The following is a 27,081-nucleotide window of genomic DNA, read 5'->3' on the forward strand; positions in this document are numbered from 1 at the left end:
AGAAACATGGACAACTTCATAACCATACTCTAATATCTTGCTACCTCAGGCACTGTATCAAAGAGACAGTTCATATCCATAGTAACAAACCACTTTGGTGGAGTGTTGCTTGTGCTCCACATTGAAGGCTTTGAAATTATAGTTGGATTTAGACAACTTTGGACAGTTTTTGAAAATGATCAAGATCAGCACAAACCAAGATGATGAATACAATATTGAGAAGTTGGTGAGGAAGTTCAAGAAAGAATTTATGGCAAAACATAGGCCCTAAGACTACAATCTCAAAGATTTTGCTCATCACAAAGTCATTGAAATCACCAGTGAGACTCTCCTGAAATTAATTTCTATCCTTGTATCGGGGGCCACAATCATTAAACCAGAAATCAGATCACTTTTGGACTAGCTGTAAAACTTCACCACAAGTATGGCAGCCCAGAGCTCATTAAGACTAAATGAGCATGGTATTACAAGCACTTATGATGAAGTGAAACGCTTCCACAAGTCAGTGGCCAAGTTTGTGTCTGCCAGTCAGTCAGAATACCACAGGAAACTCAGACTGAGCACAGATTGGGCCCATATTCAGCTGGGTAGACAACTATAACTTGTACATTGCAAGCCCCAACAGAATGAAGAGCCCCCATGTCACTGTCATGCAGTTCATTCAACATCCAGCTGGTATCATTGACACTGGAAACATTGGTGTGATGCAAATGAAGAATCTCGGGATAAAGAAACATGTGTCCTCTCTACAGCTGAATCACCAGATGGAGCTAGAGCACTACAATGGGCCTTTTCAATTAAACCCACTTCACTTACCTGTGAAACCTCTGCCTGTTGAAGAGTTGAAGCTTCAGTCTGATGCAGTCACGTTTAGTCAGCAACGAGATGTGGTGTGGCTTTCATAAATATATGGGAATGACAAACCAATTGAGTGGACAGGCTTTAATGCTCTGCAAGGCCGACTGGAGGAACATCCCGCTAGGAAAGCCAGTTAACTGGTGGTTTTCAGACCAATGATTGACTCACCACCAGCTCATTCTGACACTATTCTAACTACAGTTTTGTATCTTGATAGGGCTCTCAAAGCTTTTGGGATGAAATACATTTATCTCACTGTCAACCTCCAACTGTGTAAAACTACGTGCCTTGTCCAATGGAATGATCCTCAGCTGTTGACCAACCTCATACTTCACCCAGGCATGATGCACTCACTAATGAGTTTTCTTAGTCACATAGAAATGTTGAGGAAGGAGTCTGATGCAGAAGTTCTAATGAGTTCAGCGTTCAGTGCAATAACTAGCATCTTGAATGGGAAAGCCTGGACAAATGCTCTACAGGCACACCATCTCATTACTGTGGTAATGAGACTGGCATACCACAAGTTTAGTGAATACCTTGAAACATCAATGCAGCACCTAACTAGGAGGCTATGGGTAGAGTGTCTTATGCAATCTACTCTGTTGACACTTATGTTCTTTGTGAAAAGCAGAATTGTAACTTCTACCTTCATCAATAATGTCTTAAGGCAATGCTGCCATATTTTTTCACTGCAGGTCACCATTATTATGCCTGTTACCTGAGCTTGTATGTGCAGCATATGAACACCTTCCCTCAAGCTGCTAAAAAACACCTATTTGCAAGTGCACATGATTGTGGTCACTCAGATGGGGCATCTCAGTGCTAGCCAATCAGTTTGGTGAACAAACATATCAGGTATGGAAAAGGTGCTGAATGTATGAAGGGCATCTCAACAAGCAACGAGCAAGTGTCTATCTGAGTCAACAGTTTCAGTATATGCGCCCACCTAGACATAGCCATGAAACTTATCTACAGTGATGCTAGGGATGAAAGGGAAACATACGATAAAGATATGGATAAGGAGAAAAAGCACATAGAAGGAGAAGCAAGATGAAGATTGGATGAGGCAGATCACAGGAAGATCACTCTGGATCTAGAAAAGTACTCTCACCCCCTTAACCTCCCTCAGGTAGACCCCTTTCATAAAACTTCTAGTTCAGTAACTTCTAAATACCTGGGAGACTTGGCCTTCCCAGTAGCTTCCTAACTTTGTGTATCCATGCAGGGGGTGAGGGAGTTACTTCATGTGTCTCTCCATTTTGTCAGTACAAAGGTTTTAGGATCTGTTACTTGGGTCTGTGAGACCCATGCCTACCTCAAATGTTAAGCTATCTTTACGTGAAAAAATATATAAATGTTATGTATATGAATATTTGGGGATGATTATGACTTTTAGTGCAATAGTTGTCATTTTAACTAGTCTATATACATTCAGGTATTCAATTATATAACTGGAAATAATTGCATTTTCAGAGAAAAATATAAAAGAAAAAAATTGTTTTACACTATTATCGCTCATCAGTAAGCTCATACAGAATGAAATCCTATCCAAGAGCAAGGATTAGGACCTCTCTAAACCAAACATTGTTGATATATTTTATTTGTTTATACCCGAAAATAATTCCTAATCTTTTATTCTTTAGAAATTTTCTTTTTAAATTTTAAAGTAGAAAAAAGTTAAGTTTTGTTTTTTACAAGTTTTGAAAGAAGAAATATAGATTTTGTTCCCTTATATCACATTAGAAAATATAAGGCACAAAAAATCTATTTTCTGTATTTTTTTTGTTTTGTTTATCAGGTCTGTCAGACCCACCTCTACCTGAGGGGAGTTAATGAGCATCATTCAGGTGTCTATAATATATGCAATGGCCAAGTGGCACCTGACTCAGTGAATGTTCAGGATGCATTAGCCATCGTGTGTGAGCAGAGCAAGCAGTTCTCTGATTTTCTTAGTAATAACTTCCACACAATCATATAGAGGAAAGTTAAGACAATGGTGGCAATAAAAAAAATCAATCACTGTCAAGGGGAAGGCTATCATGACATGGAAATGCTGTTTAGCCATCTTATAGTTGTGGGATAACAGCGTGATTTGGAGAAAGCTGATTTTTTCCCCTCTGAGCTGAGTCCAGTGCCTTCACCCCTTGTTGATGAGTTCGGCTGCTTAAGGAAGGGCAACAAGGCTACACTTCTTAAAGGCCTCACTATCTCTGACAAAACTCCATCTGCTCCAGATGTGGTGTTAATTGATGCAGGTCAGTTACTGTACCAAATAGTCTGGCTAGTTTCTGGAACCACAAGAGACCTAGGTGAAGCATCAGTACTCAAATGGCCTACTACCCTCATACCTCCAAGAAAAGTGTCCTGTTTGACTGCTATGACCAAGAAACTCCAAATGCTAAAGACCACGAACGGGCAAGAGGAGGAAGAACAAGGGAATTTCGACTGACCCCTAATGCAACCATTCAATGCTGAGAAGCTGTTTTTCATAATGCTAAGAATAAGAATCTACTTAATAATATCCTTTGTGGGTACCACTTTCAACACAACATCCAACTGGTCAATAAACTGGACTGTACAGTCCTCATGCTGAAGCAAACATCACCCTCTGCAGCTACATGATGAAAACTGTGGCGGATGATGCCCAAATCATCTGAATCCTAAATATTGATACTGCCGTCCTTGTTCAGCACATGTATTGGATATCAAGGATCCAAATCAATGACAAGATTCAAATGGAGAAGTGGAATGGTGATATCCTGGATAGTGACAAAACTGTCACAAACTTGGGACAAAGAAAGTGCAGCCAGCTTCTTGGTGGCCATGCACTGTCAAGCTGTCATACCCCTTTAAAAAAAACAGTCAGTGCTCATACACCTTGAAAATGACATACCAGTTCTTGATAAGCTCAATACTCTATGGACAATAAATAATGTGTGAGCTTGCTTGCACCTTGGCTGTAAGAAACCTCCACCACTGAAAAAATTTACCACCAACTGATGCCAACCTGCTTCAGCATGTCCTTAGAGCTCACCTTCAATGCTACCATGGAAAGCAGCAGATCAACAGGCCCTAACCATTGACGCTCAATTTTGGCTGGAACATTACACCGACTGTCTCATCAGTTCCAGTTGCTCCTCAAGAGCTCTTGGATGTAGTGAGCTGCAATTGTACTGCAAAGGGAGAGGCATGCAGTAATGGGTGTTGTAGCTGCACCAGCACAGACTATCGCAAGTGTGAGAGAGGAGTCACCAGTTGTAGTCATTTTACCGGCAATCCCATGGATGTAGAGGAAGATGAAGACGGCCAAGACAATGATGATGTAGAAGATAATAACGATGATTATAATATAAATAACCAGTTTTACTATGTACATTGGTGGAAGCTGTATCGTGTACCAGACTTTTCTTATATTTTGTGTGTTTTTTTGATAATGCTACAATAAACCCTTGTCTTGTCATTTAACCTCTTGTTTGAACCTATATTTGGCCTTATAAAAATTACCAAACGGCAAAAAATTAATTTTCCACCTCTTTAGAACCCTTGGAAAGTGGTATTATATGACCACCTCTGTAACAAACTAAAAAAAGATTAATATTAGTTGTTTTTTAATAAGGCAACAATGGCCATCTTTAATTCTGAGAAATATATATCGACATATAATTCTGAGAAATGTTGAACATTGTCGAAGTAGCAACTAAGTTAATTTGGCTTTCCTGTGTATATCGAACATATTTCCATGAAAAAAGTTTAGAGTAGTTAAGATTGCAGAGTCACCATTTTGGCCCCTAGACCAACTATTAATAAGGAGTGCAGAATATTTTGAGAGTATGTGTGGATCATTGTTATAGGTGATATGAATGTAAAGATAGATGACACAAAAAGATATGGTGTTGTAAGTGAATACGGAGCCCCGGAGTAAATAAGAACTGGGTAGATCTTATGAAAAGGTATTTGGATAGGGCCTCAGATGTCGAAAATATAATGCCACTATATCGTCTAAAGGACATTTTTCATAAAATATACTTGGGAAAGAAATCATGGTAAAGAAAGATTTATATGTGAATTCATACACACAGACATATGCAAATGCACACAGACACACACATGTATATATATATATATATACATACACACATTGAGAATTTGAGGAACCCCAAAAAATATAGGTCAAACTACATACCTCTTCGTCCATTTTAGTAGTTAAGTGATTAATCGTCCAGTTCAGTGCAAGAATATTTCTTTAGAAAGTCAAGGAGTTTCTTTTGATATTTTTCTTTTATTAGTGGGTGGTTGGTAGTATTGTTGAAGTTAACGCACCAATAATATACTACCTTCGTGAACTGAATCGAATTGATCAGCCTCTGTAAAAAAAAAAAAAAAAGTAAATAACGAAAAGAAGAAAAAATGAGACTAAACTTCATGAAACTATGAAATGGTTTTGATTCGGGATGGAATCATGCGGTAAATAATGAAATTAGTGTTTGTATTTCCTTTCACAGAACGAAAGAATTTTAATTACTTTGTGTCTGACAAAGGATATTGGTCCAGTTGTTGATAATAATGCTAATGATTTCAGTAATTAAAATGATTGGCTTCATTACATGCTAATTGTTTTCCTGCTAATCAGTAGTAATGCTAAACTATGCTGAATGGTTTCGTCAATGGTCTCAATAAGTTTTTCTTTTTTCTTTTAAGCGAATCATGCAAGTCATGATTTTTGGTTCTTTGGTAAGGAAACATTACAAAGATTTATCTTTGCTATTCTGATTACAAGTGAAATTGTTAACAGTTACAAATTAATCAAGAAAAATATGTCGAAACGGTTTTTTATATAATTTACCAAATGTTTAGTGATCTTTATCGATAATACTAATAAAAACTTCAATACAGAGATATAATAAAAAAACTCGCATATATGTATTCTATATATATATATATATATATATATATATATATATATATATATATATATATATATATATATATAGATATATATATATATATATATATAATATATATATATATATATATATATATATATATATATATATATATATATATATATATATATATATATATATATATATATATATATATATATATATATATATATATATATATATATATATATATATATATATGTATATATATATATATATATATATATATATATATATATATATATATATATATATATATATATAGTGAATTCCACAGGAAAATTATAGTCAGAAATACAAGCGCTTTCGTCTTTACTCAGATATTGTCAATGTCAGAGTAAAGACGAAAGCGCTTGTATTTCTGACTATAATTTTCCAGTGGGATTCGCTTATTTATGAAGTCACGTGCATCTACAGTGATTTTTTAAGCATATACATATATATATATATATATATATATATATATATATATATATATATATATATAAACATATATGTGTTTGTGTGTGTGAATATATATTTAAACGTTAAAACATCGGAATAGGTAATTACTTGATGTTATAAATTTTCATAGACTCAAAGACATACATACACTCACACACACGCTCCAACGCACACTCACACACACACACGCACACACACACACACACACACACATATATATATATATATATATATATATATATATATATATATATATATATATATATATATATATAAGGTGTGTGCTTTGCTCCATTTTATTCTAATTTCCAACTGAAAGTCGGATTAAAACTTACCTTGCTCTTGAAATATAACTTTTAGTATGTATAGATGGATAAAATAGCATTCCCTTGAAGAATCTTTCCACTTCTGCTCTTGCAAATTATTGAAGCCTAAACATCTACTGTAACCAACGAATACCTGTTAAGTCTCTTTCTCATGTGAATCAGGTGACCAGGTTTTACGAGATAATGCAGCTCCATTATCTTACCGACTATCTTATCGACTAATGGTGCTGTTGATAATTCTATTTATGTACATTAAGGATAACTGATAACATTTTACGAAATGTATTTTGGAGGCTGAAACTCGATTATTAAAAAGGAGAGGGTGACATAGAAATATTTAAAGTACACACAATTTTATGCGTACATACATTAATACATATATGCGCGTGTATGTAGCTGTGCTGGTGAATTTCACAAAGAATAGACTGCTGGTATCGTTCAATAACGAGTGAAGTGTACCCTAAGAATAAGTTGCATGCACAGGAGGTAATAAGTAGTGAGTGCTTTCGACGCGTCAAGGATTCGAACCTGGACCTTTGGCTTAGAATGAACAAAAATTAATTTTACAAGCGGCAGAAACAGATTCGTTTAAATTTCAAGGTGCAAAAGTTTATATATATTGTTATTTTTGGGGGGAATAGCTTTTATAGTTCAGTACTTGTTTTTTTCAGCTAAATTTATCTAATCAGTTTCCTTATTTTTCCATGTTATTTTTTTTATCTTTTTTGAAAGTTTTATAACAAAATAAAGCATTCGGCATAAGAATAACACTAAACATTAGAAGATTCACACAGACTAACTGATCAAAGAAAATTGGTACTTAAGGAAATCACAAGCATCTTCATTTCATTCATCATACTACGAGCGCTGTCATCTCTCTTGTGAAGGTTCAGATGCTCATGGGAGCCTATTTTGATGCAATTTTTATCCGTATCTATGGATCTTAATCAGTAGCTGAATGACCGGATCGTATATCAGTTTTAGATTAATTATAAACTTTAAAACGACATTACAGATCAATACAAAGAGGATTTTCCTATTAATTTTGTTACAATTACAGAGACGCCACAGACATGGTAAACAAAAAAGAAAAACTTTTAACAGTGATTAAAAAAAATGAGAATATCTGTCACAAACGCTCACAAGTTACCATAAACATTGCAAATTAAAACGATGAAAAGCTCAATTTCGACTAGGATATTAAAAAATCAGAAAACAGTTTATTTTCTTTTCTCAGAGGCCCATATTCCAAGCTCTTCGAAAAGCAGCACGCAACTCCCGCCTCCTTTTCCTTACAACCTCAAGGACAAAGTGCCCAGCGAGACGTCGCCTAAAACGCCAGCCATGTGTGAGTCTAATCTACGCAGTTCGACCGCCTTAAGTAGTTCATAGAGCTCCGGCGAGTGATAAGATCTGTCTATTTCAAGGGTCAGTGATATCCAATCGTCTCCGTAAAGATCTTGAAATCGTTAACACAAAAATCTTCGTTGATCTCAGATCGCCAGTAAATGACATCTAGCAGGAGGTCAAACATGTGAAAGATCAGTCTGAATAATACGTAATTAACTTTGATAGAAGAATTTCCTTTTTATTTTTATTAATCTTAATTTTTCTACCTGAAATGATAATTTTTTTTATATAGATATATCTGCCATGTTTTCTGTTGATGGATTACAGTTTGTTACATCTTCAGTTTTACGTTCCAACTCGCCTATAGTCGCAGACTCAAATTTTTTTTGCTGACGTGGTATATTTTACTCTTAGGTAATATCTAGTATTTTAATGTTCCATTTTTTTTAAAGGAAGGTGGCCGTCATTTCTCTCTCTCTCTCTCTCTCTCTCTCTCTCTCTCTCTCTCTCTCTCTCTCCTAAGTGAACTCTTTTAGAAGAAGGAATCAACAATACAGATTCTTGAGATACACGAGGCTAAAAAAAAAAAAAAAAAAAAAAAAAAAAAAAAATCAAAGGTCCACAAATAACGATCAGAAATTGAGGAAGAGTAAACTTCTTACAGAAAACCCATTCTCCTTGGCAATATACAAATCTTAAGGAAATACATTATCAAAGGTATTCAGAAATCCATAAGATTACCAGCAAAAACGGGGGTGACTGAAGTGTCGCGTACAAATAATTATTCTTTATTGATACTGGATCCTATGAGAAACTGCAGAAAAGTCTGGGGTTATTTTCGCCTGCAGTCCATCCATAATAAGTGTGGCTGAGAACTAAATGACCAATATGACGTCTATGTCCTATAATTAGCTTTTACCTTCGGAGTAGTTATTACTGATGTACCTCACCACTTCCTTAAGGCGAATTGTTACATATTTATGTAGGATTGTAGATGGTTAGAGGTTTATGTAATGATGAATTTGACTGGAAATTATAGTATTCTTTTTTGAAGTTTAACTTTCCACATTTAGCTGTTGTACTGTTTCCATGCCATGGTAAGAAAAGTAAACGCAGTAGTGCTGAAAAAAATAATAATAGTAAGTCTTTTTTTTTACGAGTGTAATAGAAAATTTTGGTTTAGTTGAACATCTATAGGTCTTATCTTTAAGGTACTCATCTGTAAGAAACTGCATTCAAGATTACTGATGCACTTTTTCATTTTCATAAAATCAAAATTATTTAAGTGTCTTTGCAATAGAGTACTTATTTGCCAAGCAGGGCAATGTTTGATGAACTTTATGGCCATGGGCAGCTTTTGATATACTTTTCTCCCTTTATTAATTCTGTATTTAAACAGACAGGAAAACGTTTCCTTCCACATGGCATATTTATTCCAATTAGTTAAAAGACTCCATTGCCAGAGTGAAGTGAAATTTTGTTTGGCAACATTGCTAAATTTTTGTTATTATTGTCATATTGTTAAAATAATATTTCCTCGGATTTAGCAAATATGTCTATCACATAGCCGATTCCAACAAGTAACAATCAAATACGTTGTTGAATACTTTGATGCAGTTAGAGTAAAAACTAACGCGAAATATCGGAAATGATGGAAATACCTCAGATCCCCGCACGTTCAGGTAAGGGTCGTTAAAAAAGTACAGATTCATACCAACATTATTTAGAATTCACCATGATTATAAAGGAAACCCCTATTTTATTTTTTCAATTTTAATTCTTCTTCCACTAACCAAAGGGCAAATTCTACGATGAAAGATAAATTAACTGAAAGTTTTTAGTTAGGAAAGGTATAATTTGCATGTATAAATTACATGCGTGCTCCATGTTAGTAAATTTTACCAGAAATATTAAAGAAGCTTTGATGAAAATAGGCTTCTTGTCCTGGCGATAACCATTTTTCAATTCATTGCTCTTCTTTAGCCCCTTTTCTCTTTTTTTCTAAGCTCAAGTCCAGCCCTCCCCCTAACCTGCTCTCCTCTCTCTCTCTCTCTCTCTCTCTCTCTCTCTCTCTCTCTCTCTCTCTCTCTCTCTCTTTAATTAAGGATTTTTATTTCACAATTCGAATACCCTATCATCAAATTTTATTCACCTGCCATCACAACTATTCAGTTAAAGGGTTATTCGGTTACCATTTGCGCAGTGTTTGATCTCAGCTAATTATCCATTGTGGGCTTGTTAGTCTTGTTATCAAAGGCGTAATTGATGGAATGTCAATGACATTGCTTCAGAAACTTCGTTGCCGAATTATACGGCTCAAGGAGGTTTATCACATATTAGTCGGGTCCTCGATGGAGGGGTATATCTTGAGGAATTGCTCTTACACTCAAAAGTTATTTTGGAATATGATTTAGTTTTAAACGATGTATATTAGCAACATCAAAAACAAGTCACAAGAGCAACGTAATAATGATAATGATGAATCTTCCATTCAAAAGTAATAAATGGTACTGATATCTTGAGCGAAATAACGAAAATATTGTCATGTATTTTATCAATTAAAGTAATTTCCTTTTGTATTTTTTGTAGCATCCTTAATTACTGACAATAATGGCGTGAGTTGTAGATGGCGTGAGTTGTTCAGTATCTAAAATATCAAATTTGTCATGGAAGTACAGATTTCAATTTTGGTAAGATACATTTTTAGCAAACCTTTGTTAATCCCACTCGATCCGAGAAGAGCAAATCTGAACAGCTGTCTTTTACTCTTCCCATAATTAGCCATCAAGAAATATCAAACGATGAAATATCAGAAACGTGAGAAAAGGAAATGGGTTGGGTTGAACATTAATGACGGTAAATGATGAGGCGTTTTATATCTCATTAGTTAGTGACGAGACACACGCGCGCGTGCGCAGAGAGAGAGAGAGAGAGAGAGAGAGAAAGTATATATCAATTTGGGTAAGAATGTTTGATTGTAATGGCAGACAAATACGAAATGTTTGCGTGACTAGGACCTTTTTGGTCAAAATAGAAACTTTGTGGGGCAAACCGGGACATTTTTGGGACTATGACATTTTTAGCCAAATCAGGAACTTTCTGGGAGTAATCTACGACGTTTTTGCCAAGACTAGGACCTTTTTGGTATAAATAGGAACTTTGTGGGGTAAACTAAGACCTTTTTTGGCAAAGCTAAGACCTTTTAGGTGAAAATAGGATATTTTTGAGGCAAACTAGGAACCTTTTGGTAAGACTAGGATCTGTTAGGTCAAAATGGAACTTTATGGGGCAAACTAAGACCATTTTGGCTAGACATGGATCTTTTTCGTTAAAATTTGAACTTTGTGGGGGCAAACCACAAGAATAGGACGTTTTTGGTTAAAATAAGAACTTTTTGGGCAAACTAGGATCTTTTTGGTGGGATTGGACCTTTTTGGTCAAAATAGCAACTTTGTTGGGCAAACTAGTTCCTTTTTGGGTTAAAATAGGAACTTTGTGTGGCAAACTAGCATCTTTTTATTAAGAAAAGAGCTTTTCTTCTCCGAACTGGAGGCTAGGGCATTTTTGGCAAGACTAGGAAAATTTTGGTCAAAATTTGAACTTTGTGGGACCAACTAGGACCTTCTTGGGAACACCAGGATCTTTTTAGTCAAAGTAGGAAATTTGTGGGGCAAAATAGGACTTTTTGGCAAAACTAAGACCATTTTGGTCAAAATAGAAATATTCTGTGGAAAAGTAGGGTAAGACTAGGACCCTTTTGGTCAAAATAGAAATTTTGTGGCATAAACTATGACCTTTCTGGTAAGGCTAAGACCTTTTTGGTCAAGCTAGGAACTTTGGGGAAAATTGGGACCTTTCTGGCAACAGTAAGAGCTAGAAGCTTTGTAGGGAACTAAGACTTTTTCGGTAAGTCTAGGGCCCCTTGTGGTTAAAATATGAATTTATGTGGGGCAAACTAGGACCTTTTTGGTACGACTATTTTCTTTTTGGTCAAAATAGGAACTTTATGGGGCAAACAAGGAGTTTTTGTAAAACTAAAAACTTTTTTTATCCAAATAGGAACCGTTTGGTCAAATTAGGAACTTTGTGGGGCAACCCAAGAAGTATTTTAACCTTTTTCGTTAAAATGGGAACTTTGTGGAGGCAAACTAGGACTTTTTTGGTAAAAATAGGAACTTTGTGGGACTAACTAGGAACTTTTCGGTAAGACTATTAACTTTTTTGTGGTCAAAGTAGGAACTTTATCGGGCAATCTAGGTTCTTACTGGTAAGACTAGGACCTTATTGATCAAATAGGAACTTTGTGTGGTACAGTGGACCTTTTTGGTAAGGCTAGGACCTTTTTGGTCAAAATACGAAGTTTGTGGGGTAATCTAGGACCTTCTTGGTAAGACTAGGAACTTTGTGGTCAGAATAGAAACATTGTGGGAAAAACTAGGGCCTTTTTGGCAAGACTAGACCCTTATGGTCAAACTAGGAACTATGAGTGGAAAACTAGGGATGTTTTCGGAAGGCTATCATATATTTGGTCAAAATAGGAACGTTGTGGGGGTAAACTAGGACTCTTTTGGGAAGACTAAGACCCTTATGAATAAAGCAGGGACTTTTCTGAGCACACTAGAAGAGTTTTGGAGAGACTAGGACCTCTATGGTCAAAATAGGGACTTTTGGGGCAGTCTAGAGCCTTTTTGTTAAGAATAGGAACTTTTTGGTCAAAATGGGAACTTTGTGGGAAAAACTAGGACTAAATAGGAACCTTGTTTTCAGAAGAAATTGTATAAGAACCAGAGAAAACTTAAATGATAAATAGTAAAAGGAAGGAAACAATTACTAACTACAATGTACAAAAATGCAGGAAACACCTGGTGAGACGGAACATTATTTTTTAAAAGTAGTCTTGGAAGGTTCTTAGTTCCTCCTAAGAAAGATGTGCAAATTGAGATAAGAACATAAAGTAAACAGCTTACAGAGGGCATATAGATGACTGAATGAGTCATAAATTCACATTAACCTGAGTGAAAATCGACCAAAATTGTTAATTATAATTAAGAGATAGTATATTTCTCAGAAAAAATATTAAGAAAATCCATTCAGTCCAGTAAAAATTCAAGATTTGAAAAACCGAATATTTTATTATTTATAGCAACTTATTGGTACATTTAGGGTTAAAAAGAAATCTTATTAATTAAGAACTAAGTTTATAGCAACATATAGAAAAAACCGTAAGGTCTGAAATTGGAGAATTTTATCAAAAAATAATTTTAGTATTTTTTTAGTGCACCGGTGAATCAGATTAACATTCTAATTACAACTTTCTATTTTCACTGCTTTCCGTCTGTTATCCATTACATTCTCCTCCCCCGTAACTTTTTTATCGTCAGTTCTCTTTTCCAAGTAACTTCCCATGTTGTAGAGCAATAAAATATTTCATCTTCGAAATCTGCATGATATTTTAAAATATTTTGCTCTAACGTATCATTCCTCCTAGCCTAACTTAGACCCATCTTTCCGAATAAGTACTGTCATTTCCTTGCAATCAATCTCACCTCTTATAATGGCGGTCATTCAGTACACCTTAATATAGGTCCAAATCTTAACATTTGCGGTTTATTCCAAGGTTACCAGGTATTTCTCTCTCTTTTTTCTAGACATCTCTGAATTATATAGTTTCCTTCCAATTCCTTGTACTTAATTTTTCATGCATAAGCATTCAATTTCAGAACACAATGAACTATATTTTTACTTATCGCGTATATCAACTCTTGTACATACCTTTATATTCTTGTCTGTCAGTGGGAGCTAAAGCCATATATTTATACTCAAATAACTTTTTTCAATACATTCAATAACTTTTTCAGTCATATTCAATATCCCCGACTGCCTTCCTTAAAGGAGTTTGGTCAACAGTCTTATCATACTCATACACACACACACACACACACACACACACACACACACACACACACATATATATATATATATATATATATATCTATATATATATATATATATATAAAATGTGAGCTCGCTTTACCTCTTCCCAGCTTATTTTTAGTGTCCGATTTCTTGTAATTACTCTAGATAGATATATATAATATATATATATATATATATATATATGAGATATATATATATCTACTAGATATATATATATATATATATATATATATATATATATATATATATATATATATATATATATATATATATATATATATATATATATATATAGAAAAGACTTGAATTGGGAACGCAGATGATCGCCACTATAACATAATGGCTGAAAGAGGGATAAAAGTTTGATCCATTTCCAGCAGGAAACCTGATTGTTATTAAATGCCAGGGCTGACCTGACATGTTGATTACTAACACGGCCAGCTTAGGCCTCTTGGTGTAACAAAAGGATTCAAGGTCATGGAATTTCGGTAAGCAAATATTAGTTTATAGGAAGCGATATAAAAAGAAAAAGAAAACATCAAATATGTGTGCATTGTATTTCCTTGCATATTGTGGTTTTGAAAGTATTATCATTACTTTTAGAAATTCTCGTATGAGTAAAATGCAAGTATTGTTACCCCTCCTCTTCATACAGTGAGAAGAGGTTTAAAATAAAAAGTCAATATAAGGATACACACTCTTACTTCCCCGGATTTCTGTATTATAGATACATACAATCAATTTGAATCCTGCATTATACATTTGCCTAACAGTCAGGAGGCATAATGCATTTAGAATTCTGTTTTCAAATGCAGAATACAGTTTCATCTACCAAAAGGGTGATGGAGGAAATTTCAACGGGAATAGAATTGACCTGTCTTTATTTTACGCCTACTATTTGTTTTAACTTGACCTAATAAATTTATTTATACTTATTCATACCTCCAAACTGATGAGCACAAACATAGCCGAAAAGGTACTATATATCTTAACAGATTATTGAAGAAAATGCATGCATTTAACTTACATTTACATGTAAAGAAATGCACACAGGTATTAAAACGTTCTTATGAGCAAATGTAGCAATAACTGCCAAATATATCTCAACGGCTGATCATTTTCTCAATTATTTCTAAGAATATATTTTATAGAATATTTACTTCTTGTTAATTGTAAAATCTAACTGATTAACTGGTACGTTCTACGTACGGTTACATAATTGATAGGTTTTAGATATAGTTGGATCATAATTTCCGAATATACTCATGGTCTTTTGTCCATTTGAGAGTAAAATTATCCAAACAATTCGGTGTTAATTTGCAAGTCATACTGGCATCCCCACTTAAAGACTTTCTTGGTTTTCTGAACGCAATGAAATCTGTTAAACGGTAAATTTGACACATTCAAAGCTCCAGTATATACCATAAAGAGAATCCTCTTCAAGAAATAACTTTGATGTCAAAGAGCAGAAACTTACAAAAGATTCGGTAGTTCCAATAATTCTTCCGTGAACATCCATGGTCACTCACCTTGAACGGAAAAATTCCTACCTAAAAATACTTTCTATGTAGAACGCTTCCGATATAAAATAAAAAGAAAAAAATCAACTTTCATAAAAAAAAATATATGTATCGTTCATAAAAAATCTAAAGAAAACGGAAGAGAACACGTAACAATAGTATACGACGAAATTCCGATATTAGGAAGAAGTATATCGATTATGGCTTAGAAAAAATTTAAAGTAGGATAGAAGCTTTTGAAGCTAAAGAATCAGATCTCCATATCAGTAAAGGTATAGATGTATGGTATTAATGGTAAAAGCCCTGGCACTGTGGCCGAGAAGGGCTTTCAGCTCGGCAAAGACCTATGTAATGTTAGTGAGAAAAGGTGAATAGCGATAAAGATTTCTGGTGAATGCGCTTAAAGAACAGAAACTGAGAATTCTAGACTACGGTTGACTGAAAAGCAAAGGTGAGGGAGACCAGGAGATTCTAAAGTTCTTCATAGGAAGTTGGGAATATCTACAGAAGAAGATCATAAAAACAAAGGAATAAATTATTCAAACGCCCTTAGACTCACCAACATACCTTGGATTTTAGTAGTCTTTTCACGTTAAAATTAAATTTTGTGGTCAGACTCACACACAGAGCACTGGCAAATTAGATCAATTTAAGGACCATATTGAAATATATAGCAATGACAAGAATCGATGAACATAAAATGATACCTAAGCCAAATCAATTTCTCAAGCCAAAAACATCTAGCTCTTCCACTAAATCCCAATCGTATTTATTTTACCTAAGATCCTCTAATTTAGCATCCACTTCCACGGCACTGATATAATGATATATCGAATTATGAATAGGTGCGCCAGAATGAAATCTTTGTTTTCTGTAGAATTATTTTCATTTTTTTTTTTTCTGGATGAAAGCAAGTATATTAAAAGGCTGCTTTTCAATGACATACTTGTACTTTAAGACAAAACATGTCTTAATTTCCGTGTCACCAGCCCTCTCGAGGTCTCAATGTGCCAGAATGAAGTGGGGAATTCGGTGTAAACAAAACATGTGTTGTGAGATCTGGGACAATTTGCGGTTAGTTAAAAGAATATTGTCAAGATATGATCATTTTTAAGTTACAGTAAGTCTCAAAATTACTTGATAGAATAAGTTTGGAGAAATTAGTTTTCTTAATCGCTAAATCGCTGCTACTGATGAGGAGTGCAAGTGGCAAGACACCGTTATCTTCCACTTAGCAATATATCTTATGCCGCAGCCTGGAAAGTTGGAAGTAAGAGATTGACAAAATCATTGCGGTCCCTTTTGATCTTCAAGCCAGAGTGTCTCAAAACCTTGAGCCTACCCCGCATGACATCATTATTCCATTCGAGGGAATATACAGACATCTCTTGTTTTAAGTAACTTACGCTCTCAGCAAGGAATTCAGAGGCCCTCAAACCCAGTTACCTCAGCCACACAACCAAATATACCTAATTAAAGCTATATATCCTAGAAACCGAGCATCATGGTCAAAACCTCAAAAAAGACGCAAACAAAAGTTTGAAATCAAATATTTTACCCCCTGGGATCTGAAAGAAGCTGAAGCAGGTTTCACTTTGAACTTAACAATGGTAGCATTGCCATCCTGAAAGAACATTTTTGATATAAGTACACAATAAAGTATCTCAGGTTAGCGAAGGCAACTGGATCAAACTCCGAGCTATATAAAAGAAAATAAAATGACTACAGGTACAACAATAAGCATAGCTCTGGCCATTAAGGTAATTTGGATTAACAAGTACAGACACCTTATAGTGAGAATGGATTGTTATCCAGCGACATATCGGCTAACTGAATCAAATTCAAAAGTGAAACAAATTAAAATGTCACATCGTAACAGTCTCTTCACATCGTAACTGCGGTGATCAAAACATTTTTCATGGGGCCTACTCAAAAGGAAGAGGAAGAGGAGGAAGAGGAGGAGGAGGAGGAATAGGAGGAGGAGGGATGAGGAGGAGTCCATGTAAAAAGGAAGATATGGCCCTATCAAAGCACAACACCGGTGTAATGAAAGGGAGATGCATAAAAGAATAAAATGCTGAAAATAAAAAGTTCGCTGCATCTGTACGTCACATAGGGAATATCAATAGTCCCAGACACTGGAAAGAAAAGGGATTAGTAAAAATGTTTCTGCAATTCTCACCCTCTATGGTCATTTTCCACAGTTTCTTTCGCGGATACACTACGTCAATCTAATAGTGAATTCGTGGTGCCCAATAATTCTATAGACACCCCTCAAGCAAGTTAAAATGCCATAGACAAACGTACAAACTCTCTTGATAAGACGCTCCCACTGTGGATGGCGTCACTGACACGTAACGAATACGCTAAACGGGAAGATTCCATGACGACGCCCATCACCTGTCCTTCATGTGACACACACGTAAGCGTCATACTTTCGGTCAAACACGCACAAAACCATTCTTCTGGCGGAGAGGAACAACCACCAAGTGCTGATTAACGTCCATTACGAAGAATATCATATCAAATATGAATTGTCCGACACATTCACTTTTCACTCTCTCAAACTGAGATTCTGCTATTATTTTCAAGGGCAGCGGATAGTCAGCTAGATCAGTTTATGCACCTGTATAAATGATGAAATATAACTATCTGCTATATATATATGTATGTATTGTATATATATATATATATATATATATATATATATATATATATATATATATTAACTGATGTACCCAGCGTTCCTACAGGGTGGATTATGCAATTACTTTCAGAAAAAATAATCACTTGGGATCATTGCAATCTTATCCATCCGGCATAGCACATAGTTATAGCAAAGTTGTTTGATTGTTAAAATTTAACACATGGTTCAAAAGGATAAAATAATGAGAGAGTTATGTTTGATTAGTAGGGCATAGGGCGTCCCCCAAGGCCTCAAATGTTCTTATAGTAAATTTTTCATAAATAATGCAATTGGTGTCAGTAACCCATGCTTTAAATTTGACCAAAATCGGCCTTAAAATAAGAAAGTTATATCTAAGAGGGGTCTCTCCAAGCCCCCGAACTGCTTGATAAGTATTTTGAGGTAATATAGTTAGCACTAATAGGAAAGTTACAAAGTTACATTCTGGGTAGGGGGTTGTGAAGTAATAATTTTTTAGGGGATAATATATATGTTTAAGAAATCGTAATAATGCATGTATGTATGTATGTATATATTTATATATATATATATATATATATATATATATATATATATATATATATATACATATATATATATCATATACATATATACATATATATATACATACATACATATTACATATATATATACAAATATATATATATATATATATATATATATAAATATATATATATATAAGATTTAAAGCTAATTTTATTTTGTGTTCTTCAATTGGAATTTTGTACAAGAGAACTGAAACCAGGTGATATTCAAATGGAAAATCCCTTAAATGCTAAACGTTCCCATCGCAGTAACTGTGTACGTCTGCAATAAAAAACGTAATTCTTTTGTAAAGTGGATTCAGAGAACAAAGTAAAACAAAGTTAGTGGAAGGATTAAACAGTACATGGAAATAAAAGGAAAGGACGCCACATGAGTATTATGGCGATGGACCGAAGAGAGGAATAGGTTGACAGCCGGTGGCTCAGACATCATTAGACCGGTGGATTATTAGGAGCACGAGATGCGTGATTAGCACATTTGATGGGTTGGGAGTAAACAACATGGCTTTCTTCAGTAATTCAGCATTACATTGGGAACTTCAATTAATGCTGTATTGATGGGATTCTTTTGTGTTGAAGTAATATATTGTATATCTTACACTCAGAAGCATGGTTCTATAAATACTCAACATTTTGTGAGTATCTTGGTTTGTCATACTAGATATTCATACCAGATATTTAGGGGTATATCAGAAGAACTTTCCAGAATCCTAAATATCATAAGAATGTGTCCACTCACAAAAGCTGAACAATGTTTGATGATATACTCAATTAAATATTTTTACCATGTTCTGGCACAATCACTGATTGCTTACCGTACGCGCACGCTCTACATGAAACTTCCTCGTTTGTCAGATCAATCCGAAAATAAAATTAACCTTAAGTTTAACACTTAAATGAATCATCACTTTATATTTCATTGACTAGCTTTCTATTAAGGCTTAATTTCCTCACGTATTTTGACTTTCCAACCGAAGGTAACCAATACAATCGTCCTATATAGACTTATCAAGAATTAGGCATAAACGGTTATCTGTAGTAAATGAGTAATCAGGGCTACACTGATTTATCTTCCTCTTGCCTTTTCGGATAATTCCCCTTTTTTCCTATCAGTTCCTACTGACAGGACACTCCTTCCCTTTAAAGTTATTTTTTTACTCATCATTACTGATTTCTTTTCACGTTTCCCTCTTTCTCAGCTCTTTACAGCTGTCCTCCTCGCACTTCTTCAGTTTTGCAATGACCATACTCCCATTTATTCATATTTTCAAAACTGACTCTTAACATCTTTTCTTACCCCTATCAAAATTACCCCCAGTCCTCCAGTTCCCGGTTTTACATTTCAGAAACTTGTTTTCTGAGCAAAATATCCCATGTAGAAAACTATTTAGTGACAGTTGTTGTTAGATTTAAACAAAATTACTCATGAGGCTGTTTCATATAAGTGGCGTTGATTCAAATGACAAAAAAAAAACAGTCCTGAAAAATTTATTAAGAAATGTTTTGGTTTCAAGCTCAGATTCCATGAAAAAACTTCAGTCTAGCACAGAGCATTACCAGTGTTCTTCCAATAAGGAATTAAAGCTGAAAGTGTTTTAAATAGATATTATTTCAATAAAAAAAAAGCAAAGTACGAACAGAGTATTGTAAAATACTTCATATTCCACAGAGAAGTTTGATTGAAGACATAAATAAAGCAAGAAAATGGACCAAAGAAAATAGATAAAACCCAAGATGGAGAGGGAAAATCAAATGAACACCGTCTCTTTAATTCACGTCATTAAGGAGGTATTGGATGAAGGGAAAGGGATGGGAATAGGATGATAGCTTGGATTAGAGGATGAGGCTTTATCCTGCTGCCCTGAAAGTCATTTGGAGCAGGACTTAGAGGGATAAGAGATGCTTAATTGGTATCACTGTTGGGTAAGAGCAAACAACTGCCTGAGATCGTGAATTCAGTTGGATATATCATTCATCCTTTACTGTCAGTACAAGTTTTGTAGAGAATATGAATTTTTTCGCGTTTATAGATAAACCAAGACGTATCTTTTTTATTTATTTATTTATTTTTTTAATGAGCATGTGTGAAGGTAATGGTTCTCTGTTTGTAGACTGTTTTAAGCGAAATTATGTTACATTCAGAAAGACTGAAGAAGAGTAGGTAAAATTGATAAGCGATCTATTTCACATAACTTATTTGGTTTGATTCAGTACTCGAAATTGGTATTAACGACTTCAGAGATATTGTTAGAATTTCGTACCTACAACCATTGTATTTATTTTACGAATACAGATGACCATGTAAGCTATGTGTACGTTATTAGCGTACAGATGACCATGTAAGCCAAGATGGAATAACATAAGGTGTGTTCACCGAGGGATCCGATCGCTAATTTCCCTCTCTCAGTGACGTCACTGGAGCACATCGACTTGTCACTCCGTCAGTTGCATTGTTGCAGTTCACGATTATGGGTGTTTATTTCATATTTGGGTGCACTAATAGTTCCAGACAGTATGGGATTGGTTTTCACAGGTTCCCTAAAGACCCCGAGGAGTCCAAAGTATGGATTAATGCATGTAAAAGAAGTAATAACATTAATGTTAAGGATGCCAGGATTTGTTTTGTCCATTTCCGGACAGAAAATTACGAAAGAAATCTTCAATATGAACTGCTACCACAACTTTACCAGAGAAGTTATCACAGATTAAAGAAAACCGCAGTTCTCTCTTTAAATTTACCTGTTAAGGACGTAAAGTCAGGTAAGGTTTAACAATTTGTTTTCAATCTCATTAGTGTAATTTTTAATGATATATCTTCGGTTGATAAGTAGCCTGGACTAAATTCTTGAAATGAAGTACTAAACTAGCTTAGGCCTAGCCTATGCAATGAATGAAGAAATTATCTGATTAAGGCTATCCAATTTTTTTTCTTTTATACTTTCATTATATGAATGTAAAGTTGATCGAACAGGTGATTAGACCTATGCGTAATGACGTACTTCTGAGTACGTCTTCCTGAGCAGACAATAATTAGGCCTAGACCTTTTATTTCTTAAGAACCCCACTAAAGGATATCGTGGGGTCAGAGTATAGACTGAGTTCAAGTGTAGACTGAGGAATTTCTTGTTAGGTAAGAGCAACATTTTATGCAATCACGGTCATAATGTCGCTCCCAATGATGATAACATGCCATGTATGAGCAATACTAGTGTTATGGAGCCAGGTAAGTCTTGGGTTTCCAAAACCCCTGAAGAAAGTGACTCCTGTCATGTTGACTTAGACTGAATTATGTATCTCTGCTCATCTCTTGATGAGAATTCCTCAGGAAGGTCTACCTAATGAGCTGGAGGAAGAGGATTTTGTAGATCTTGGAGTAGAGTCTGAAAATGGTATAGAAAATGAAGCCTTAAATGATCTGGGAGGTTATATAGCTCATAAGTACAGAAATAAATATCCTTCCTTAGGATTCCCAAAAATTGAAGGCCTAAACAACGACTGGATCTCCAAAGTGAGGAGGAAAGTGCTGTTTAGGCCCAGTCCTCAATTTGTCAGTAATTGAAAGTAAATGGAATAACTCTTTAAATCTTTTCATGGGGAACAGTTGAAACAAGGCGTTGATGGGATTACGAAATTAGTTAATATTTTCAGGGAATTAAACATTGATGCTCCAGAGGAAGTAATGAAGTTCTTTATTAGGTGCAAAATACATTTTAGGATGAAGATATTAAATGCTGGAAGGAAGTCAGAATTTCTTTAAAAAGGTGTAAACAAAATGAAAATAATTCTTCAGGAGTTTTTGGTAAATAAAAGAACAATACGCTAATTCAATAAAAGTCTGGAAATGAAAGTTTTTTTTTTCATATTCATTCACCCTCGTTACTTTCGTTATTTGTATTCCAACAAGATTATATTCTGTATGGTAAGGTCTTATATATCTTGATATAACTGTGTTTTAAGTGATAGAGAGAGAGAGAGAGAGAGAGAGAGAGTATTTTCCTGTATGGAAATTGTGAACACCAGCATAGCAACAAATTACTGTCAAAACATACGTAATCATTAAGTGCACTGCCCAGTCGACGCGCACCTGTGACGTCACAGTGCGGGAACCGAGCGACCGACGATCTCACCTTATGTTATTCCATCTTGATGTAAGCTATGTGTACGTTATTAGCGTGTATATATATATATATATATATATATATATATATATATATATATATATATATATATATATATATATATTCTTAAAATATGTATTTCTTTATTTTTTATTTCATAAATTACAGGTCAGAAATATAAAATAGACGTAATGTTCACTTTGCTAAATTTCGTTACCATTTTTCGTTTCGAGTTTTTAGTCATTATTTCATTCTGTTTGTAAAAATAGTTTTCTTATTCTTTTGGTTGTACTAACGGCAACAAAAATGAAGATACAGTTTCCTTAAATCTTCGGGCACATGGCAACTCTAAAAAGGGGGCGGAGCTTCAAAATCATCGAGTTTGATGCTTTCTTGATTTCCAGTAACTTTAAACCAAAAAGGTTCTGTACAAGCCCTATAATCATTTATACTTCAATGTAGTAACAGCCTCTGTATTATTTGTTAATTAATGTTGGTTTGGTAACGTCAGTTCAGAGTAGAATATCAATCATCGTTCTTTAAAACCTACCGTGAAACCTCACTTATAAGTGATGTTGACACTAAAATGACGTAAAATTCATGGGTAACTGGAATAATTAGTGAAAATTTTAAAAAATTTGGGAAATACCAGTGGAAACCATGAGGAACAATTACAGTAACGAATGCAATATTATGACGAGAGAGAGAGAGAGAGAGAGAGAGAGAGAGAGAGAGAGAGAAGGTAAGCATAGGCCTATCTATAGAGATACTCAATTCATTATATTTACTTTGAGAGATTGAGTGATAATATATTTTCAAATATGGTTTAAAAGTGGAGAGAGAGAGAGAGAGAGAGAGAGAGAGAGAGAGAGAGAGAGAGAGCAAAATCTGCTTACGTGAGAGCATAGACCTATTTATAGCTACTTGATTTCATTATATTTCTTTGAGAGAGAGAGAGAGAGAGAGAGAGAGAGAGAGAGAGAGAATTATAGTATTGGTAATGGAATTGTGATGAGGAAAGACGGAAGAAAGAGCGGTGAGTAGGTGCACAAATACCTAGGAAACAGGGTGATATGGCTGCTAAGATCGTGCTGCACTAAGCTAGATAAAATTTGAAAGGACCATAGTATTCATGTTAATTCTATAAGTACCTCGAAGTTCTCTAGCTCCTCCTCACATAGAAAACGCTCTTGCTGATTCAACTAGATTTGCTCAACCTACCTTAGCCACTGCAACATTGACTGGCATTGACGTCAGCTAACTTTAAACGCTTTGAAATACAAATAACAATTTGTAGAATCTAAAATAATTACAATTACCACTTACGATGAAACAATAATATTCCCGTTTATGAAGGAAAATGAGTAAATATTGTTGTCATTATACATAGTACTACAGTCAGAAATTCACACTCTACCTCCCAAATCTCTATGAACTAATCCATCTGAAAAACTCGGATATATATCATGTTTTTAAGTATCTGAATGGTTACATTTTACAGTTTTAACTTATATGATATAATTTGCAATATATTTTTATATTCTAGAGTAAATTTAATGAGATTATTTCTTTTCAGTAAAAAACAAATGGGAAATTCAATGAACGAAAACCAATGAAAACTGTAGGTATCTTCACATTTCTGGCCGATTGTACATGTAACTATAAAAACAAACATCCTTTGGAAAGGCCGAGCCACAAACTCAAGCACACAAGCACACACACACACAGATATATATATATATATATATATATATATATATAGAAAAAACATAAGAAAAGATAAATATATATGTATATATATTATGTGTGTATTCAAAAAGACCTTTTTCACCTTATGTACGGTTGATCAACAGACGCATTAACCAAGACTGAACCCTTATACAGAAATATGCCACAATGTGAGACGTTGCATGCAACCATCCAAAGACTTTTCATCAAAGCATCATACACTCTGGAACTCATTACTTTCCTCCTCTCTATTTTACATTCAGTCTCAGAATGAAGGCCTCTTAGTTCTAATACATTTTCCATTTCACTTTTTTTCTCATACTGCATTCAGATTGAGGGTTCTTGTCAGTTATCAGCTACAATCAAATTGTTATTGCTTCCTCAAACTATATAATTCTTACTCTTTTAATCCTTCTTAACTTACATGTACTACACGGGCAATATAATTCAACGGACTTTCCATTTATTCTCTCATTTTCATTCAGTGTCCACACCTCACTATCATTAAGAAGAGTTGGTGAACAATGCCTCCACTCAATCTAATTTTGGCTATTATAGACATTATTTTTCTTTATCCATTCGGTGCCTCACCTCGTTCACTCTCCTACAATTTTTTTTTTTTCACTTTCAGTATTCTAATCAGTACTATACTATCTGCAAACATCAGCCATTCCATATTTTACTTTTTTTCTTTATCTTCAATTTCCTCCCTGCCTAAACTTTATTTTCTTCCGTTAGTCATTAGCACCACCTACTTTATCTTTAAAAATCCTAAATACAACTTCCCTGATACTACACTAAGTTTAGATCCTCAAAACTCTTATAATTTCTTTCATGACATTTATCGTTATTCAGAAGGAGAGTTGTTCTTCAACCTCTCAGTGCTTTTTTTTTAATGCATACCTTTTTTCCCCCCTCTCTTGCGCCTTCTTACTGATCAGCATATTCAGTCTCGTGGACTTTCCTAATTTTAAGCAAGTAAAACTATGTTCTATTTGTTGACATTTCTAAAGCTTACAATCAAGTACCTAGGAACAAAATGATAGATATTTTAGAAGAAAACTGATGTGGTAAGAGAATGATAATGGCAATTTAGGCATTTATATATGTATAAAGCACATTCTGAAATCAGCAGTAATTAATGCCAACATTAGTGTTCTTCATTGATATGTTGGTGCGTGTGTTGCCAGAGGTCATTATTTCCAAGGTGCAAGAAAAATTAAAAGTATTTGTAAATTTTGTGCTGATTATGGAAGGGTAATTAATAAGTAAAAAATTAAACTTTTCGTGATAAATAATGATGTTGATGATCAATCACAATTGCATGTAGAGATGCACTCAGAGATATCTTTACCTTGGAGCGTGGTTCGCGGATAGTGACAAGTTGGATGACGTCATTAGTATGCACGAGAGCTGTAGCGAGGCAATGGCGAACAAGTTTAAAATTTTTATATGGCTAGTAATCATGTGCCATATGTACATAAAAAACGAGTTCTCGATGCAGCGGTAATGTCACCTTTGTTATAGAGCTGTGAATCCTGAACAACTAATAATTGTAAAGACAAGAAAACAGTATAATGAGTTATTATACTGTTTGTGTGTGTGTGTGTGTGTGTCTTTACTATTATTAGCTGTCCAGGATTCACAGATCTATAACAAAGGTGACATTACCGCTTCATCGAGAACTCGTTTTTTATATACATATGACATATAATTACTAGCCATACAAAAAATTTTAAACTTGTTCGCCATTGCCTCGCTACAGCTCTCGTGCATACTGATGACGTCATCCAACTTGTCACTATCCGCGAATCACGCTCCAAGGTAAAGATGTCTCTGAGTGCATCTCACAATGATACTGTCTACATGCCATTCTGATTGATCATCAACATCATTATTTATCACGAAAAATTTAGCTTTTTACTTATTAATTACCTTTTAATTAACTTGGTGTTCGAAAGAACACGAGTTATTATAATAATTATGGATGTTGGAGGCAAGCATTGTGCCCGTAAAGTATATCATAATAAGAAAACAAAAGTCCATTTTGGTGTCCAAGAGAGAAAATATAGATGAAGAATTGCCTTTTGATTTGTGCAGAGAATACGGAACTCCAGGTTGTACGTTTTTAGTGAATATATTAAAACAAAATGATAAACGAAATTCGTTAAAAATATTTGCACAGGAGCTCCATGAGAGAGCTGAGAATGCCACGAAATTCAATACATATGTATCTGAGTTAAACCCTTCCCTGAGTGTACAATTATGGTTTATTCTGAAACTCTGTATGTCCAAGATTTCTGCCGAGTATCGTTCACAGGCCTGCATTTGATGTCTCATAATCTGAAGGTGAAGACAGGCAGAGGGAGAAAAATTCCAACCTATCTAAGGACTTGCCTGTGTGATAATAGCAGTATACGATCAGAGAGTCATGTTCTTATCACTTGTCTTTTATTTGACGCCTGCAGCACAAGATACTATAATGGGTTGGATTTTGCAAGTGTGGCCAATTTGAAGGATGTGGAGCCTGATGCAGTTGTTGATTTGTGTAGGTATGTTCATGATGTATTGGATTAATATCAGTGAGGTGAGCACCTACCATTTA

The 27,081-nt window shown here is 34.6% G+C and overlaps 1 protein-coding gene across 3 annotated transcripts in view; it reads right to left on the reverse strand.

The window, feature by feature from the left end:
• The window catches only part of LOC135218628 (uncharacterized), a 30,917-nt gene extending 24,178 nt beyond the window's left edge, over positions 1-6,739 (reverse strand). For all 3 annotated transcript variants that reach the window (XM_064255067.1, XM_064255066.1, XM_064255064.1), the window contains exons 1-2: positions 6,581-6,739; positions 5,042-5,222 (exon numbers count right to left, since the gene is read on the reverse strand). In XM_064255067.1, coding sequence (XP_064111137.1) covers positions 5,042-5,053 — 12 coding nt within the window. In that variant the 5' untranslated portion in view covers positions 5,054-5,222; positions 6,581-6,739. The remainder of the gene's footprint in view (positions 1-5,041; positions 5,223-6,580) is intronic.
• Between the last annotated feature and the right edge of the window lie 20,342 nt (positions 6,740-27,081).

This window comes from Macrobrachium nipponense, chromosome 9 (assembly GCF_015104395.2).
Source record: "Macrobrachium nipponense isolate FS-2020 chromosome 9, ASM1510439v2, whole genome shotgun sequence".
Taxonomy (NCBI): Eukaryota; Metazoa; Arthropoda; class Malacostraca; order Decapoda; family Palaemonidae; genus Macrobrachium; species Macrobrachium nipponense.